The sequence below is a fragment of the Ambystoma mexicanum genome, chromosome 12 (assembly GCF_040938575.1).
Source record: "Ambystoma mexicanum isolate Mex_15411 chromosome 12, UKY_AmexF1_1, whole genome shotgun sequence".
Taxonomy (NCBI): Eukaryota; Metazoa; Chordata; class Amphibia; order Caudata; family Ambystomatidae; genus Ambystoma; species Ambystoma mexicanum.
In genome coordinates this window covers 894,124,359-894,143,513 of record NC_090936.1, presented here as the reverse complement: position 1 = coordinate 894,143,513, position 19,155 = coordinate 894,124,359, and the positions used below count along the sequence as shown (strand labels likewise).

Below are 19,155 nucleotides of genomic sequence, written 5' to 3'. Positions count from 1 at the left end.
TTGTTCCCTTCACAAAAATCGAACATATCTGTGATTTTGCCATATGCACTTCAGGTTTCGCTGGGACGACATCATCATTTGGATTTGTCGCCAATGTGTCGTCATTTAGGCTCGTCACTGGTGCAGCAAGTATCTTTGAATCATGATGCAAATTAAGTGAAGAGCTGCGAGGTGTCGTTAAGGGCCCGTTGCTGTTTACTTGATTGTCAGTTGAATTTGGAACTACATCAAGATGTGTCTTTTGAGCCTCTGGGTCAAACGGATTCTTCATTGATGTTAAATGTTTTTCTGTTAATGGCTCTAAATCAACTGAACCCAGTTGTCGTGACAGGCGTCGATTCTCTATGTCTTTAATTACTGGGGTCAATATTGAGTGAAGCAGAGTGGTTATTTTTGCCTCACTCATGTCCATTTCTTTCTGTATTGCAGTTACAAATCCTTCTACAAAAATCATCTTGGAAGTTAACATGGCAAGAACTGTCATCTGATCTTTCAGTTGTTCAGCCATTTGCTCACGCTGTTTCATGAACGGTGCCATGATATTAGTTAATGTTTCACTGGTAGATTGAATTGGAATGTCATTTAGCTGTTTATATGTTGAAGTCCGAGTTGTCACATCATCGGACTTTGCAGAAATTAGTTGTTGTTGCTTTAATCTTGTGGCTTCCACATTGACATTTTGTTCTGTTTGTGATTTGAGTTGTCTTATGTTTGGTGATTTCAAGATGTTAACTCCTTGTGATTCCAAACTGGTGGTGGATTCTAAAAGTAGTTGATCAGGAATCGCAGTATCACATTTGCTTTGGTTTTGAATGGTATATCCTCGCAAAGCATTAAGACAACTTTTGTTAAACTGATGGCATTCATAGGAGTAAACCGTTTCAGTTTCTGCTCCCCCAGGCTTCCAAATGGACTTTTCGGGTAGATAATATGGCATAGAAAGTTGTTTTCGTGGTATGGTATATCATTTTTATTTTGCCTCGCGCTAGTCCTTCATCTTTGTGTAATGTTGAAATCACCTTTCAAGACATCCGACGAGTTGGTAATAGATTTGGAATGTAAGCTGGGCATACTTGTGGTAGTATGTGTGCATGATGCTAATAGTGGTGTTGACACTAAGCCATGGTTCACACTGTGCTTCGGTACATTTGAAGCAGATAACGGTGTATCGCTATGAACAATTATTGCTTCGTCTGCAGATTTGGTGTGTGTGGCCATAGGTGTTGTGTCAGATGTTGTATTGGTATTTCGATTGCCGGCTATCGCATCTTCATCATTTGATGAGTTTGGATGTTCAATGGTCAATCCATCAGGCAGTTGCAGAGCCTGAAGTTCAACAATTTGTCTGCTTTTCTTGTTTTTTTTCATAATGAGCAATGTGTCCGTGGCTAGTATAGGCACAAATGCTTGCTGTTCATTTTTAACAAGTGTCCGCATTTCGCGCCCCAACTTGGATACAATTGGAACCCCCTGTACAGCCTCCTGTACTTCATGACCTGTGACATTCGACAGTTTTCGGTGGTCAATTGTTTCTGAAGTAACAACGTCGGAAGACGTTGGAGTCGTGCAATTTTCCGATTCAAGTTCCAACGATTTACACGACTGTTGGGATGGAATGTAAGGCATCATGTCTGGCAATTTAGTGGAGGCAATAATTACTTCCACCACATTCACGGGACAAGGTGGCTGACTAATTGCCTCTAGCACGTCACTCACCTTCATGATTGTTGAAGCATCCGGGGTACTTGAGTCCACTGGCAGATTATTTGCGTGTTGCATGGCGCACACAGCCGGGGTCTCACACTCAAGCAGAGTGACTTCAGTATAGATGTGCAAGGGTGTGCAGAGGTTCACAAGAGCTCACACCCCGGCCGAACACTTGGCCAAATACTCCGCCACGCTCCGCCACGCTCCGCTTGTGGCGAGTGTTTTGGCGAGTTTGGCTCCGCCTCCTTACAATGCCCAGGAAAGAAAGACCAGCAAAGAAAGAACTGAGGTTGCTGGCACAGCACAATAACGTCCCTCTATGTGACCAAACACTCGGGCCCATTTGGCTGCCCTTTGAAACAGTGCAGGGGACGGGGGTGGATAAAACTGGGATGAATGCAACAATGGCTACCATCTCTCAACAAAACCTTGTCTGCTGTGGCCAGCACTCAGCTGTCCAACCTCTTTCTGGTTGTATGTGATTTCTTCGAAATTGTTTCATCGAAGTAGAAATCGTTGATTTCTTTTTTTTTTCTACTGAAAGATTTTGCTTCAAATATATGTACATTAATGATTCACCTAAACCAGCCCCACATATATTTACAGCAAAATCTGTTGTAAAACAATGATTTCTACCTCAATTAAATCAACTGCAACAAAAACTACCTATCCCCCCTCTTTCTTAGCTACCTATTTTGAACTTGAAATGATCACTAAATCACCAGAAATACCTTCTATCTGTCAGTGTCAGGGTGGGGTTTGCAACAAAGCAAGTGGAGGTGAGGTTGTTCTTATATAAGGGGACCTACAGTCCAATTCCTTCGTTCACTTAAGGAAACCTAGTTCCATGGATAAAGCCTCTGACTGGCTATGCCCAGGTCACTCACCATCACAGGGTGTTTATAGTGCCCCGGCATGCTTTTTTGCTTTTTTCTTGCCTCAGATACTCTCTGTGGTTAGTTGCTCGGCTCAGATAGTACAACGCCTTTCTAGGCTCCTAGAAAGTAGACACAGCACATGCCGGCCAGCCAATACTTGCAAATCTTCCTTCCCTTGAGGGATACCCAACATGGTTTACTGGGAGGGATTCCTCATGCCATCCCCCACATGTTGCTTTTCAAAATAGGTTATTCTTACCCATCACCGGCAGGTCATACTTTATGACTTGAGGCCAATACAGGCTCTGGCCTGCCTGCCTCTGCAGGTGCACTGCTTCACCGCAAAGCATAAGCTCACTATAGGCTCTGAGTGTGCGTCGTCTTATAGTTCTTTTGCTTCAGCTAGGTTCTGGGCTACAGCCCCAGCAGCCTTGCAATCAGTTCATTTTTCCTTCAATATCCTCTGCCCATTGCCAGGAACAGTGTTATAGCCCTCAGTCGGCTCTTGGCAACAAGACCAGTCTGGACTTCAATGCCCAGGAATAACTGTTTTTTGGCTCATTTTCATTTTCTAGTCACCTGTTTCAGCTATTCAAATCTCAGTCCTTACTCTCACACCACCTGCCTCCATCGGTCTCCTTTTATACTACCTTGCTCCTCCTTGATTGCCTCAATAATGCTTGCAGTCAGTTGGGTCATTCTCTTGTTAGACTGTGTCCTTGGATTGGTCAGGGTTTAAGAGTTTCACTTCCCCATATAATTTTCTTTGCCTCTACTCGTTTTTTGGAGAAGCGTATTTCCCCATCTCCTGTGTTTGCTAATTAAATGATTAGAAGGAAAAGTGTGGGCTGAGGGCTTTAAGGCAGTCACAGCCATTTTGGAATCTGGCAGTACGGTTGTTAGGGCTCGCAGCTTTGTGCTGTGATCATATGGCCTATACCTTAGGATTAGATCTTCTCCATGTGTTACTTGCTTATTCTGCTCGTGAACTCAATTCCTCTTTGGCCTTCAGTTGGTGTTGAGCAAGGAAATGGATGGGTGAGCAGGTTTGTGTCACTCGCTTTGTTGTCAATTCGGAGACCGAGTCAGCTCAAATGTTTCTCGCTTGCTTCTCTGTGTAGTGGCATGACCAAATTAACCGGTGCCTTCTGGTCCACCTTATTTGCTCTTGACAGATTACATTGTCAGGGTTTAAATGGGAAGGCAACAGACGTTAGCAAGTGTTACAAATGGATGTATACATGCATCCAGCAGTAATGAGAATTCAACACACTTTTTGCTTTTTAACCCTGTGTGTAATGATCTACAAAAGCAGTACCTTGCACCCATTTATCTCTCTAACCATGTATGATTACGTGTTATCTGCTAAGGACAATTACATCAACTGTAATGTTTGAGTAACTGAGAGCTGCTATGCCGAGAAAGAAAAGGTTGATTGTGCAGGCAGCTATTGTATGATGCTATGCTAGTTTGTTTATTATTGTTTTTAATGGTGATAATATGTAGATTTTGTTCTGTACTCCAATGGAGAAATCTGAATAAAATATTTGTTTTTCTATTTGTTTCACTACACTTGATTGGGTGAAATATGAAGTTTGTTTTGTATTTTAAAAACGTATAAAGGTCATAATGTATTTATTTGCATTTTTTTTGGGTGAATGACACAATCTGTCATTCACCACTGTTTTAAATAGCAAGAAAGTTGGAAACTCTCTGCACATCAAGTGAACAAACCATTCACTACATTATTTCTTCATCCTACTGTAGTGTGACCACATGAGTGCATCATTCACATTTGTCGCATGACCACAGTTTTGAAAGGAACCCCCATAGTATGCATTGTATCCAAAAAGAGCGCAGCTCAACTGACAAAGCCTATTTTACAATAACGGTTGTCATTCCATAATGTAGAAATAACAGAGAAAGCTGAGCTTTGTACCTTTTGGAAATGTAACCGAAGATGTGACTCAGTTTTAATAGATTTCTCAATATATACAGTTTCCAATACTCAAATGTTGTTTGTCAAAGTATGATATCAATATTATTAATGCACACCCTTTAAAATGGGGTTTAATCAAAACACACTCTGATTGCGGATGCAGCAGTCATGTTAAAGTAAGATTGTTGAAAACAAGTGTGCTTTCATATATTGCTTTGAAAGTATTACTGTAATTCCTTACATATTGCAAATAAACATACACTTTTCCGATAAAGATAATAAGTATACATGGGCATTGTTTTGTGTTACAACTACAGCTCGAAACGTCTGATGGTGTCTGGCCAGAATCAACATCGACCATCCCAATAGTGACTCGTTTAGAGAAGGAGGTTTCCAGCCTTCGCAGAACAGTGCATGAACTCCAAGAAGGTGAGCAGGCGCTCTCTCAACAGATGCAAAGCGTAAATGAGAAATTTCAGAACGTCACAGATGTATGGCAAAATAACTTTGATGAAATGAAGAAGGATATTGGCATTTTAAAAACGGAAGCAAAGGATATCCACAATCATGTCACTTTGCAAATCAATACTGCTGAAAAAGTAACCAAATCTATTTCAGAAAGGTTGAATGAATTGGACGATAGTACAGTGAGAAATACTAGAACTTTGAAAAGACAAGAAGAGGACGAGCTTCTTCGTGTTGAACAGCAGTTGGACAGGGATGCAAAAGCCATTGAAAAATTGGACATTGAAAAGAGTGTCCTGATCTCTAAGAACACAGAACTGAGCAAAAGTCTTCGTGATTATGAACCTAAATTGGAAGAGTGCAGAAAGAATCTACCTTTGATTGAAACTGCTGTTCGCACAGTCCTTAAAGTATCCAATGAGCTACTGGGCATTGAAAAGAAAATGGAGGACTTGACGATGCAGACATTCAATATGGAAGATAACATGCTCAAAGCAGTGTCGGAAATATTGAGTATTCAGCAAATTCTTGAAGGGATGCAGTATGACAAAAGCATATTGAAAATGCAGAACGAGCTGGTGGTTTTGAAAGAAAGAGTTCAAGATTATGCGCTGTCCTTCAGTAAAGAAGGCATTAATTTACCAGAGAATAATTCGAAAGCAGCAGAGACTACTGATGAAAACTGAGATTTCAAAGAAAGTTTGTTATTCAACCAACATCTCTTGATCTAAGCATTCATCTTTAGAAGACAAGAAATAGTAAAAAAAAAAATATACACTAGCCTACGTAGGCTGTTAATTATCTGTGTATTCTACTATAATTGACTTATTTTATTTTGATGACTTGTAAAATTCTTGCTACCAATGTATAGCTCTATGACCTGTACAGTGCTCCATTGCTCCTGAGCTAGGTTTGCGCTATAAAAATATAGAATTTTTTTATAATTTACATAATAAAATAAAGTCAGGAGTCTGAATCAGTGATACCTGGCTGTCGATTTATCCATCCATGTTCATGCTAATAGGAAGATGCAGCAGTTTGCCAAATGTCTATATCGCAGCCTTGCACCACGACTAGTCTGTCCTCTGGATAGACATTTGGCAAACGGCTGCATCTTCCAATTAGCTACAACGTAAATGCTCGAAACTCTGTGCTTGCCCCTGAGGTAGACCCCATTGGGTCGAAACACATGTAGGAGGATACTTTGCAATAAATCTCAAAACACACCAACAAATGTGACATTGTGTCTATTATTTCTTTTGGCGCAGGTTGAGAGTGATTAACATTTTGGGTGTTGGCTGATTAATGTGGCCTTTTGTGCTTGTAGTTTATTCTTTTCACCTGGACCCTCTTGATCCCTTCGGTGTATGATAACATACTGCACCAATTGTGGTATGCGTTTTCTCGATCCGGCCATTTTCAATTTTCAGCTTGAAGTCACTTGCAAAAGGGCTTTAACCTTTTTGACCTTGATGAGTATGGTCAGAAGGTATCTTCCCTGTTCCCTGCTCAATGTGAAGGAGAGACGTGCTTTTCATGCAGCCAAAAATACACACAAATTACTGGACATCGATGAATCGCACAAACTTCATGTTGTGGTACTGATCACAGCAATATCGCTTTGTGTCAAGTTGTAATATTTGTATTAGTGTCAAATTTGTTATCCAATACATCACATCTGTATTAGCTAATGAATACATATGTTTGAAGTTGCAACACACAGAAGTTCCAGTTTTTCTTGTCACTATACCCACAATAATCTTTATATTTAAAGCGGAATGGATGTATGTATGTTTGTCGGCTATACAAATCTACACTGTTGATCCCACGTCTACCAAAATTTGCATGGATTCCTATTTTGTCTGGGGCAAGATTGTAGCCTGTTTGGATGCAAAAAATTCACTCCGAAGGCACCCTCATATACTGATGCTCACCTGATTCACTACAGTAGGTTGTAGAAGTAAACAACATTTGGAAAAGTGTCTGAAGCAAAATGTTCGATGTGTTGGTTATTCCTTTGAAATTTATCACTACTGTATACAGTTCGAAAGTGTTTATTAAAGCCTTTTTAAAAGCAATTTTAAAAAAGTTACATTTTCCATCACGCAACTCCAAATATGAGAAATGCCAAGGTTACAGTTTACTTAAGTTCATACACGAGAAGAGAGCACAATAAATCTTTCTTGGACATTTTCTCAAATGTGCTGAAGCCATTGAGTGACTGAAACATGCAGCACAAAAAACTGACATAACTTGGAAAAGCTCCATCTGATGCAAAGCGAAAATCAATATCAAGAGCTTCTGAAACACAACAACAAACAGCAGCACGATTTACCGACCAGAGGACAAGAGCTGAAGCAAGATTTGCTGACATGAGAACAAGAGCAACATCCTCCAGGGCACATGAGACACCACTCGAACAGGACACGGGCAACGCCGGGTACCCCAGCTAGTATTTACATATAAGCATGCGTTTGTTACTACATAATCATTGTAGTACAATTACAAGTGTAATCATGTATGTTACAAATTAACCTATTTTTTAAATACTTGACTGAATTGTCCAGTCACCTTCAGCTGTGCACTTCAGTTGGGCTAGTTTAACATACATCAGGGTAAGAACCATTCCCAAACCATTCCCAAATGTTTTTTTTCCCCAATTGCTCTTCTCACATGTACAACCATAGTCTGTATTGTCTAACATAATCCATAATCTAACATGGCGTACGCAAATGCTGCAAAGCGATTTTCTACTTTGGAGACAATGAATTCTGTTTTTTTTTTTTATTTGCTCAGTTTCCAAAAATGTTGATGCATGTTATGCTGTTTTAATCATTTCCAACGTTTGCGCCTTATCATAATGTTGATTTTGGATGGTAATACCCAAACTGGTGGTGCGCTCTGCCCAACATGGAACAACCAGCTCCGATATTACCGCCATAAGCACTTGCTGGTAACGGTATTAAACCGCCTGTGCTAATTAGATTGAAACAATTTAAAAAAAAATCCTTTTCCCTTTTATTTTCTTCTTTCGCTTCCTTGGGCTAGTACTTTATGCTCTTAATTACTGCAACGTTAAAAAGAATGGAAGATTACTCCGAATCAGGGGAAAGTGTGTAAAACATCGGAAAGTATGCTTCCTTTTTTCATTAAAAAAAAAAAGGAACCATGGGTGCTGCAGGCAAGAGCCTTCTCCAAATGCAGGTTTCTATCGGCATATACAGCACGCGTAAGAAGCCACCACATTGGTTGTCTAGGAATACAGAGCCTACATAATGATCTCTACTGTCCAGAAGAAGAGGACGAAGTTGAGCAGAATAGGGCACCAGCTGTAGATGTGACCAGCACACTGGACACAGTGGAATCAATTGTCAAGCACTAGCAAACTATAACCTGTCTATGCATTTTGCACTAATAAGTGCTTTACCAGGACTGTTAATACATACAGAATATGTTCCTACAGAAAAGAACTAGCAGTGACGTCACAAGTCAAACATTTAAGAGAGACTTATTGATCTAAAATGTGTTGAAAATGAGAAAATGAAGGGGGGCCAGCAAAGATAAAGAGTAAACACAGAAAAAAAGTAACAAACGAAAATGTCACTGATAATGCATTCAGCGCAAATTACTGCCACAGACGACATGCACTCTCAAGTATTGGAAAGTAAAATGTGTACTGAAAAGCTTAAATCTGACCCGGGAATATCAGACATGCTCAAGTGCTCCAATGGAAACAGAAAACATTTTTTTTTTTTTTAAGTGTTAAGTCTCGTAGAACATTAGATCAAAATCTTAGGAAATAAGGTTTTGATCTTTTGGCATATGCAAGTGTTGGATAAATATACTGCCTTAGTGAAACACCATTAATGTTGTACAGGAGCCTAACAAAAACTCAATAAATACATGTAGTTAAAGAAGACACTTTTTCAAATATTCAAAGAAAAGTAGAAACTATGTGTTTCTGTGGTAAAGTATGGAATTCTCGGTTTGAGGGCGATTTTCCTTAATAAAAAAATTTGATTTAGAAAAAAAAGTAGAAACTGGGTGGATCAATCGGTGTGGACCATAGTCTCAACGAGAATCATATAACTCAATTGCCAGCATAATATTTTGCGATATAGGAAGACGTGCATGTCCAAATCTATATTTAAACCAGCTTGCATATAGCACAAGGACAGGATCCATATGGACTCCCCATGACATTTACTACGCAGTTTCCACTGTGTTGCTTCTTTGCAATATGGTGCATGCTGAAAAATACCACATTGTGCAATTTGTCCATAAGTAAGTCTGCTTAGTTTTATGCAGTTTATTAGAATGGATTACTAAACTCTGACCCGGTGGATAGATGTTTAGGAGGCCACTCTTGTTGGATAAACATGGAACAACTTCTGGGAGTATAGCCAAAACAATTCAAGGTAGTGTGAGAAGCCGACAAGACCACGTCTCAAGGTGGGGGTGGGTGAGAGTGGCCAGGTGTCAACAATGAGTCCACACATTGAAACACCAAGGATTACACTTAGACAGTAAGTATATCAAAAATACTACTAATTTATTATTTATAGGCCCAAAACAACACACTTTGTAAAAATTACTGCACGTAGGTAATATTATCACAAAGGCATAATATTATAATATATATATATACAGTCACTTAGTGCACATGAACAAATTACTTTCCCAATACATGTAGGGTAAAATGTAAGTAAATATGGGTAGCACTAGCAATCCTCGGAAATTAAAACTCTAACTTGGTGAGTCCAGCCCTAAGATGAATTGGGGCCTTGTGCCCAGTGTTCACAAGTTTCAAGTAGTTTTTAGAGCACGAAAAAGTTAGGAGGAAGGTTCGGAGGATGTGAATATAGGTCCAAAAGTTAGGTTAGGAAGTGTTCTTGTCAACAAAACTGTCCCCAGGTTTCAGAAGACTTTAGGCGGCAAGTGCTACCCAAGCGAATCAATTTCAAAACGTATCAAAAAATTTGCAAACTTGTAAGCAAAGGAGGTGGTACCGGTAATTATCTTCAGTACTCGCACACTTACTCCGGTTTTGGTCCAGACTGGGCAAGTCTAAAGGATCACTAGAGGTATGTTTTCCAGCCATTTCTTCAGGTTAAAGATGTCCCAGGACTGCGGGTGCAGAGACAAATACGGTTTTACAAAGGAGCTGGTGCAATCGGTTCCGGAGGGAAAATGCAGCTTCTTCAAGGCACTGAACACGATGCAGGAAAATAGGTTTCCGTGATTGCCACTGATGCACAGTGACACAAAGGGACACAACTGTTGCGTCAGAAGCCACCTTTAATCTCGGCAGGAGGGCCTCTTGTTTGACTAGCTGTCAAGGAGGCAACACCCTTGGACGAGACATGGTATTTCCCCCCTCCTTTTTCGACACATCCCTACCTGACATCCCCTCAGATTTCTGGGGATACTGCCACCAAAGTTCCCTCTTACCCCAGCACTTTCCTGTAAAGAAACAAAAGCGAAAACATCATGGGAAAACAAAATCGTCCCTCAATCTCAATGCGAAGATAATTCTGAGGGGACACTACACCTCCCTTAATGCTCCTTTCCCATCTAACTACCCTAGGTTTCCCCTGCAGCAAACCATAATACACATGGAACCTACTCTGCAGAGGACTGTCTCTTTAAGACTAAGCTCCCTTCAGAGGAAAGATCAGGCATGTCACAAAGATGAGTTTAATTGGAGGTCAGCAAACCTTCCTTATGATTCCACACATGCAGCCTGCTAACCTGATGCAGGTGTATAAAGGAAGGAGGCTTAAACACTTAGAGGGCGGTGAGCAAGGCACAGCACAGGTACAGGAAGACTGCATGGCTGAGACCAGCAGGGGATTCCTAACTGCTGACAGGAAAAGGCGAGACAGTGGAGCTTTGGTGCACAGAGCAGGACCAAGAACCCAGAGAAGCCCAGGACTGATTGGTGGAGACGCTGGCGTGGTGTGGAGAAGGAGCTATCTGCTAAGTCTGCAAGGCACGGAAAAGAGGAGGTAAAGTTTGGAGGCCTCTGACTTCTCTCCCCCCGCCCCCAAGTTGCAAAGTGTGTTTGTTTTCCTGTAACGAGACAGCTGCCTGGGAGTCTCCCGGGGACAGGAGGAGGCCCTCAACCGGCTGGGAAGCGGCACCGAGATCCGTAGAGTAGAACAGACCTCTTTCAACGGTAAGCGGGAAGGCTGCAAGGGAGGCTGAAGTGTGACCGCGAGGGAGAGAAACATTGTTTAATGATACTTTGTATCTATGCCAAGTGGCGGGGCTCAAGGGAGACCAGCGTTGAACTGTCTTGAGAATGCGAGATATATCAATGAACAAAGAGAGACTAAGATCGATAGTTGAAGTGGTCATGTTCCAAGGGAAATGGCATGGTTTCGAAAGTCTTAAAGAGTCTCTTTGTATTGTTTAAAAGTAACCGCATATCACACCAAGAAATACAGAAACAGTGTTGTTGAACGCAAATGAAGAAACAAAGTAAATATATATTTTACCAGCACAGTGAAAAATATCTGAAAGTGAAAGCGGATGAAGTTCTTTGAACCTGATGAAAGCATCATGGAACTTGCAGTCCAATGAATCACCCGAAGAGAAAAGACAGTGTGGGATTTGCCGTCCAAAAGATTGTGTAAAGTGGAAGAATAGTAGCGAGTGAACAATTGCGCGTCTGACTGCACGCCCTTGAGGAACTGTGGAATATAGGAACCAAGATGCACTTTGCTTATTAGGAAGGAAGGCAATTGTGAAACTAAAACATTCTTACGAATAGAGAAAGAAGAATTGTTTTTGAAACTGTGAGAAGAGGCTGTAGTCTGGGAAAGGGAACCCCGTAGAGAAAGAAGAGGAACTTGAGTCCGACTGAGGGGAGTCTAGTTATAATTTAAAGGGGAGACACGGACTCGGTAAGGAGAACCAAAGGAGCCTCATTGAACTGTGAACTAAAAACAGAGAACCGCGAACTGTGAGAAACGTAAGAGACTCATTCAACAGCCAAAGTGCAGCCTGTTCAAAGAAGTGTGTCGCTCACCTGTCCTTGTCAGGACCCAAAAACCCTGTGCTTAAAACGTGGGGAATGGAGATTCCTTGGACAGGTCAAGAAGCCATTCTGACATATGATTTAGCATCACTATCCCTTCTTTTATACCTCCTTTTACACTTTTGGATGGTAAAAGAGAGGGCACGGATAGGTTTTGTTAGCATAGGCCATTTATAATTTGATTGACTGACTAGGACTGTTTTCTTTTTATTTGATGGTCGAGATTACTCCCATCTTAGCTATAGGGCCAGATGGGAGTTTTTTCCAACCCCCTAAAACTGCCAATAAAGGTGTTGAAACGTATACCCTTGTGTTGTTGTCTTACTCAGTACCATTTCTGTCAGTGAGTACCTGTCAGTATGATGGCAGCACACTACAATTATGTGGCCATAGTGTGCCAATACTTAGTAATCAAGAAATGTTTTCTTTTTTTCTTATTTTTGCATTCATGGTTTACAAGAAACCTTACACAAGATTAGACCATATCGTTAAGAAGTACAAAAGTTGAATGAAAAACAGAAGTGTAAGAAAACACAGAAGAATACAACAACCACGCGAAGGAGATGGAGGCAACAGGACATAAATGATTCTAGCCACAATTCATAAAATCATAATTTAATTTCCAATTCGTTAAAAAGAATATTCAAAACGATATTCAAAGATAGAATTAGAGAAACATTGGTCCCCCACATTAATCTACACCAAAGTAAGTTCATTGACACTTTGGAGCTATTACCCCTAATACCTTTAAAACAGGAAAACCAGGTGTTGGCGAAATGTGGACATGTAATAACCAAAAGTTTCTGCTGTATCCGTACTACCACAGAATCTGCAGTTTGGGGAAGGATGTAAATTGGGTGAGTTTTTTTCCAATGCTTGATCCTTTCATTAGTGTAAAACTGGTTCAGCCTAAAGCGCATGTCGGTCATACGTATTTTTCACAAGGAAAACGTTGCAGATAAAGTGTAATACATTCTCTTGGATGAATAAAGCGAGAATAATCAACATAGGTGTCACAAGTACCAATACTATCGCTTGTGTGCACCCAATCTGCCCTGAAAAGGCTTGTTTTGGCAGATCCAGGCTGTTGTATAAGGTCAATCACTGACATCCCAATAGCATTAAGAATGTCCTGCATCCTCAATCTGAATGAAGTAAGAGAGGAAACCAACTCAACATTCATAGCTTTGTTCAAAACCTCGTAAAGAGAGTTCACAGGTGGACCACACATTTTTCTGTATGTAGTGAGTTGTTTCCACACATCGGACCTTCAGAGAGATGAGGCAAAGTTCATGTCTGTAACAGCCAGACTGCATCAGAGGCCATGGGACGCCATGCGAACACCAAATACCCGGAAATACCGGAGGGGCCTGCGGGAAGCAATGAGGTGGACCATGGAGAAGCAGATCTCGAACCTGAACGTACAGGCCGAAAGGAGGAGGAGAACACTGAAGGAAGCAGTCATTTGTGGTTGGGGGCAGACCTGGGTGCCATCCGCGAATTGTGTTGCCTGAATGCGGATAGTGGAAACACTAACGCACGGCCGGTAGCAGGGTTGAGAAGTGGCGCGGGCAAGGAACGCGGAAACCACGACACAGGCAACCAGACGGAGCAAGGGTCTGCCGGCGTGTGCCGTGTGTACCGCAGCACGAACGACCAACGGGGGGAGGTTGTTGGGCCAAGACGCCACAAACGGGGAACGGAGCAAAGAGAAGCAAAAGAACCGTAAAACCTCACAATCGTAAAACAGAGAAAAGAGACCAAACAGAAGGATATTAGAAGGATTTTCTCCTTACCAAAGCTGGGGACCTCTGACTGTATAAACCCCCAATCTTCCCCTCGTGGCACATGGCGGGGAGACATCATGGCGACTGGGAGCACAGAAGGAAGGGGGCGGGGCTTGGGAGGATTTTTATATCCTCGGACATAAGGAGAGACCTGATTTGGTCAAGAGGGGCCAGCCCCTATATAAAGCAAAGAGAGACGAAGGACTGATGAGGAGTTCTCTTTCTTCTTTCAGAATCAGTTTGGAAGCGAGGAGACCACAAGTCCATACCAGTGGGCTTACGAAGATTAAACAGAGATTTCTGCCTTATACTCGCAGAAAACCCATCAGAGTCATCTCGGCTGGAAAGAGAACTGATGCTTGATTTAATATTTTTATTTTCTTTAAAAGTCAATAAAGACTAACCTTTGTTCAAGTTACCTGCCTAGTCCGAGTGGTCTGTCACAATATCCATTAGCGGCGTTTGGAATTTGCCAAAGAAAGACCAAGAACCTCCTTCCACATAGTATTGAGCAAATTACCCAAATCGTGTAGGGACATGTCAAGGCCACACAGGATCACTGGTTATATCTTGGCCAGATAAGAAAGACGTATCAGCAAGATGGAAAATGTGCACATCCTATTCAAGAGAAATTTCAATTGGGAGACCAATTTTATTGCATCATCTTGGATGGAGACTGGTTTTCCATATTTCCGCAGTGGTTTTATTGGTGAGATTGTATCCCAAATAGGTTACTGCAAGGACTTGTTCAGCTATTTCAAGTCCCATCACCCAGAGTCTGATTTTAGTTTTTCTCCCCCTTGAGAACACCAACACGTTTGATTAGATGGCGTTCGGTAAAAGATTATTAGCCAGAAGGTAGTCAAAAAATATATTCATCTTACATTGTAGGCCTTTGGAAGATCTGTCGAACAAGACTAAGTCGTCGGCAAAGGCCAGCCAATTGATTTTAGTATTGGCCAGCTGACGAAATCGAGGGCCCCTGCCACAACCCCTCTACATCACTCACATTCAAGTTAAATAAGACGGGAGCCACGGTATATCCCTGTTTCACCCCTAGTTGGGAATGTATTGCTCTCGACAAGGACCCTTCTTTAGTAAGACCAATGCATAGAGTTGTGTTGGTGTGCAGGAGGGCAAGAAGCTGAACCAGCTTTCTTGGACCTTTCATTCTAAGAATTTTATGCCAGAGCCTAGATCTAGCTACCCGATCGAAAGTGCTAGACATATCCAGCGAGGCCATAAATACATCCCCAACTTGGGAATGTTGTACATGATGTCTTAAATGGGTCATAACAGTAGCGTTAAGTGTGATACCCAAGTCCTGCCTGAACCCTACCTGGAATCAACTGAGGAGATTAAATCTTTTAACTACCTAGTTAAGATCCCTCAAAAGGAGTATAGCAAAGACTTTGCTGGTAGCATCAATTAAGGCAATTGGCTTATAATTATTGGGGTCTTGTGCCTCTCTTTTTAAAAATCGGAATAATGATAGATTGAACTCAAGAGACTGGAATAACGTGGGTCAAGTGAATTTGGTCGAACATAGGTTTCAAAAGCTCAGGTCAGACCAGAGCTGCAGCGCTTCCTTCAGGACAAACGGAAGGATGCCGTTGGGACCCGGGCATGAGACGGCTTCAGTTTTCCGATAGCCCAAATAATGTCTTCTTTGTCCCAGGTACAAATACCCTCAACAACATGGCCCAGATCAGCGGAACCTGAGTCCTGAAAGGATAGAGGCAGAGAGAATTTCTTCTCATAATGTTCGATCCAAACAGATTCCAGGATCGGGCAGTCCGTGCTCTTATCCTTCAGGCCCAAGGTCCGATTAACAGACCAAAATGTATGGTCCCTGCCATTGCACAGATTTTTCAGTGTGGACTGGTGAATACGCAAGTAGGATTCCATCCGAACAGATTTCACCAGATTTTAATGTGCTTGGAACATTTTTCTTTTAGCAGCAGAGTAGACCACCTTACCCAAACGCGGCTTTTCAAGGGCAGCCAGCTTCTTTCGTTTGTGCCTTTTGGACTGTGAAATTCTACTGTCAAAAAAGTATCAAGTATGCGCACCAGGGGAAGATGAGCCGTCTTGACCAACTCTTTTAACACTGGCCATGATGGTTAAATAAGGTAAATTAGAATGAGCTTCACTCACTCCTCAAATCGTGCAGCGAGTCAGTCAAGAGTTGACTCAATTTAGCAACCACACTTCTGTTCCAATTGAAAGCCCGCCCCCGCCCCAAATCCCACTAGTCACCACAAGATCAGGTCTAAGTTCAAAGATGGGGAAAGGTAGAGACAGGGAAAAGGACGGAAGTGATCGCCCAAATCAATATTAGTATGTTTCAAGTGTGCACATTTGAGCCTTAGATCATGTAAAATATAAAAGTAGTTGATCCAAGACGTACTAGCCCCTCTTTTCCATGTGTACATTGGACAGTTAGAAAATGGACAGCACTCCAGAAGAGCCATATCCCATTTCCAAAAGGAGAAGATCCCAACGCATACCCTGATGCACATTGTAATGTAGATTAGTGGGCATAACCTTGACATAATTCCAAAATGCACCCTGCGCGCATTAAGAACTGAAATCACCCCCTAAAACTATTCTGTTTTCATGTCCCTTTCCAAACCATGCTTGAAAGATCGCAAGCAAACAGTCCTGTATTAAATTCAACCCTACTCTAGAAGGATTCTCATACATATTAATCATTAGTAGGGGATGCTGTCCCAGGCCCAGATCTAATTTAATCTCCAGCAGCTATTCATTACAAAAGATCAATTCCCAATTGATCCCAGGATTACAATCTATATCTACTGTGAGGTCCCCTCTTGGTCATCCCAAAGCGCCTCTTACCGCTGGGCTTTAGATGATATGGAAGCCCTCCATTTCAAGGGGAGTCAGCAGCATGGTTTCTTGAAAAATATAGATATGGGGTAGTCCGCCAACACAGGGTTTGGCCATGAGTTTCAATAAATTCACCCCACCACACAAATTCCAAGAGATGACCTCGATCTTAATACTGTCATGGATGCCCTGTTCCTTGTCTGATCTTTTCAAAGGTTTTCAGGGCCGATTGTACCCGTGACCAGCCCTATCCAGTGCCCAAAAGGATTCAGATTGTTGACAATGCATCCCCAGCCACCAATGAGGAAGAATCAGTATGTACCCTGGATACCTCTTTTAAAGGGGGCTCTATAACTTTAAAAGACAAGAAGGTTTTTGCTTCAGCAATACTTTTAAATCCGGTCAAAGCCCAGAAATGATCAATTCTCCCTCTGGCCCCACACCATATTAGCCACAATTTCGGAGTGGAAATAGCTGACCATACGTTGGTTGTCTAGTATGGGCAGTGAAATGACATCAATGTCATCTGTAGTGATAGACCTCAGCAGCTGAACCTGTCTAAAAACTGCTAATACACTTGATTGGTTGAGCCTCATTTATTTGTCTGATATGTTATTGACCCAACCAACTATTTTAGAAGCACATCGACTAAGGTCTTAGTGGAACAGGATGTATGGGAGCTGCGGTTTCGACCTGGGGATCCGCTGTTACAATCTGCAGCTCCAGAATTAGCGGCAGTTCCTCAAGATTAAGGGGGATTGTTGTCAATAACGAGGGTAGACGGCCGTGGAGCTGATGGTGTCTCCATCTGATCAGGAAGGGACCCACGACCAACCCCATTGGCCATCAGATTGGCTATTGTCTGTGAGCCTTTGGATGTGCGAGCATGAATAGTACTCGTAATTTTTCCAAAAGAAGTAATCTTAGTTTGCTTGGTCTGCATGTGATCAGACAAGATTACCACACTATCATTAACTGCACGACCTGTTGCTGCATTTGGTGAGACTTCACACCCGATTGCCAAAAAATCCTCTGGTACTTCCTCATGACAGTTGGTAGTAAGCGTATGAATTGGAGTCAGCACACACTCCCCTTGACAAGGCACCTTGCTCTGGCCAAATCCACTCCTTAGAGTCGGCATGTTATTAGATTTAAAGTGTTAGGGTTCAGACGAACTCCCATGAGGCAGTAAAAATAAACAAGAAACCATTAAGCCGAGTAGAGCCAGCAACTATAGAAAAGAAAACTAGTTCAATATGGTTGGCTCTCCCAAACCAAAAAAAAGGTAACTTATAAGTCCCTGGCCGTTCCAAGGGAAAAAGCCAGCAGTCACAAACCGAGGTAAAACAACGTGGAAAAATCCTTGTCCTTATCCTCGGTCCCGGCAGCTCAAAGTCAAGGAAACCCGCAGTCACTGCCTCCAATGGAACCAGAGACCTCAGATTCACATTGGTTTGTCTCGTAAAAGCTCATCTTGTGGCAGCTGTCCGGTTTTTTAAATATCTGGTGCAAACTACGCACTTGTAATGTACAGTAGTGATGATCATCTCCATCTAGCGGCCGACGTGCACACTACTTAGTTCATTGTTATTTCACTAGAGCATGCGCAGTGCCACACACGAGAATCCTCCAGAAACAAAGCTTTCTGTGAGTTAGTGGGTCGTGAGTTCCCACGACTCCAGACCCTAATAGAATATTTGCGAGTAGAAGCTTGGAGAACACGAACGAGAATATATGTCTGATGGCTGCGTAGTAAGTTAGCTTTTCTGAGTTATAATGAAGTCTTATTAACTTCACTGTCTAGCGTAACAGAACAAATCTATCTTGTTCAGGCACTTTTACTAATTTTTGGCTGAGGCTTAATAATTCTTTCATTTTCTTGAATAAAGCAGAACATATTGTTTGTCGTCACTCTGTATCCTGATTTCAGCACAAGCAAATTGAGGAAAGTGAATATTTAAAATGTTGTTGGTTTATTAAAATAAAACGGTTTTGTTTAATAACAATAATTGTTAATGTTTAGTTTTGTGTAATAAAATTGATTTATTAAAATTGTTGGTTGGTCAAATTAAAAACGTATTAGGAAATAGTTTCTGGGGGGGGGCGAAATTTAGAATGCCTCGGGGCCTACAAAGGGTTTAATCTGGCACTGATCACTTCACGCAGACTTTGGTTAGCCACCTAACACTTTGTGCTAAATGTAGTGGCAAATCATTTAAAAGCAAAAATAAATGTTTCTTGTCACATAGGTCAAAAGTGGTAAAGATTAATGACCATTTTACTGGAGAATTTGGGTGCTCTATCCAGGACATCTAGTAGCAAGTGGTGCATTTTTAGGCACACTAGTCCAGTAATATTGGTCAAAACGTACAACACTTGAGGACCATTTTTCAGAAGGGTTTTGGAGTTTTCCTTTTTTTTTTTTTTAGCAGAATATATGGTCATGGATGCATACCTCACGAACTAAATGCTTTCCCCAGACATGGG

General features: G+C 41.7%; 1 protein-coding gene across 2 annotated transcripts in view; it reads left to right on the top strand.

Annotated features, from left to right (window-relative positions):
- The window catches only part of IKBIP (IKBKB interacting protein), a 320,426-nt gene that overhangs the window by 187,745 nt on the left and 113,526 nt on the right, over positions 1–19,155 (top strand). Inside the window, exon 3 of one of the 2 annotated variants that reach the window (XM_069629384.1) lies at positions 4,842–6,223. The exons of the other annotated variant lie outside the window; for it this stretch is intronic. Within the exon in view, the coding sequence (XP_069485485.1) occupies positions 4,842–5,675 (834 nt within the window). The 3' untranslated portion in view covers positions 5,676–6,223. Of the gene's footprint in view, positions 1–4,841; positions 6,224–19,155 lie in introns of those variants that run through there. 2 annotated transcript variants of the gene reach the window in all.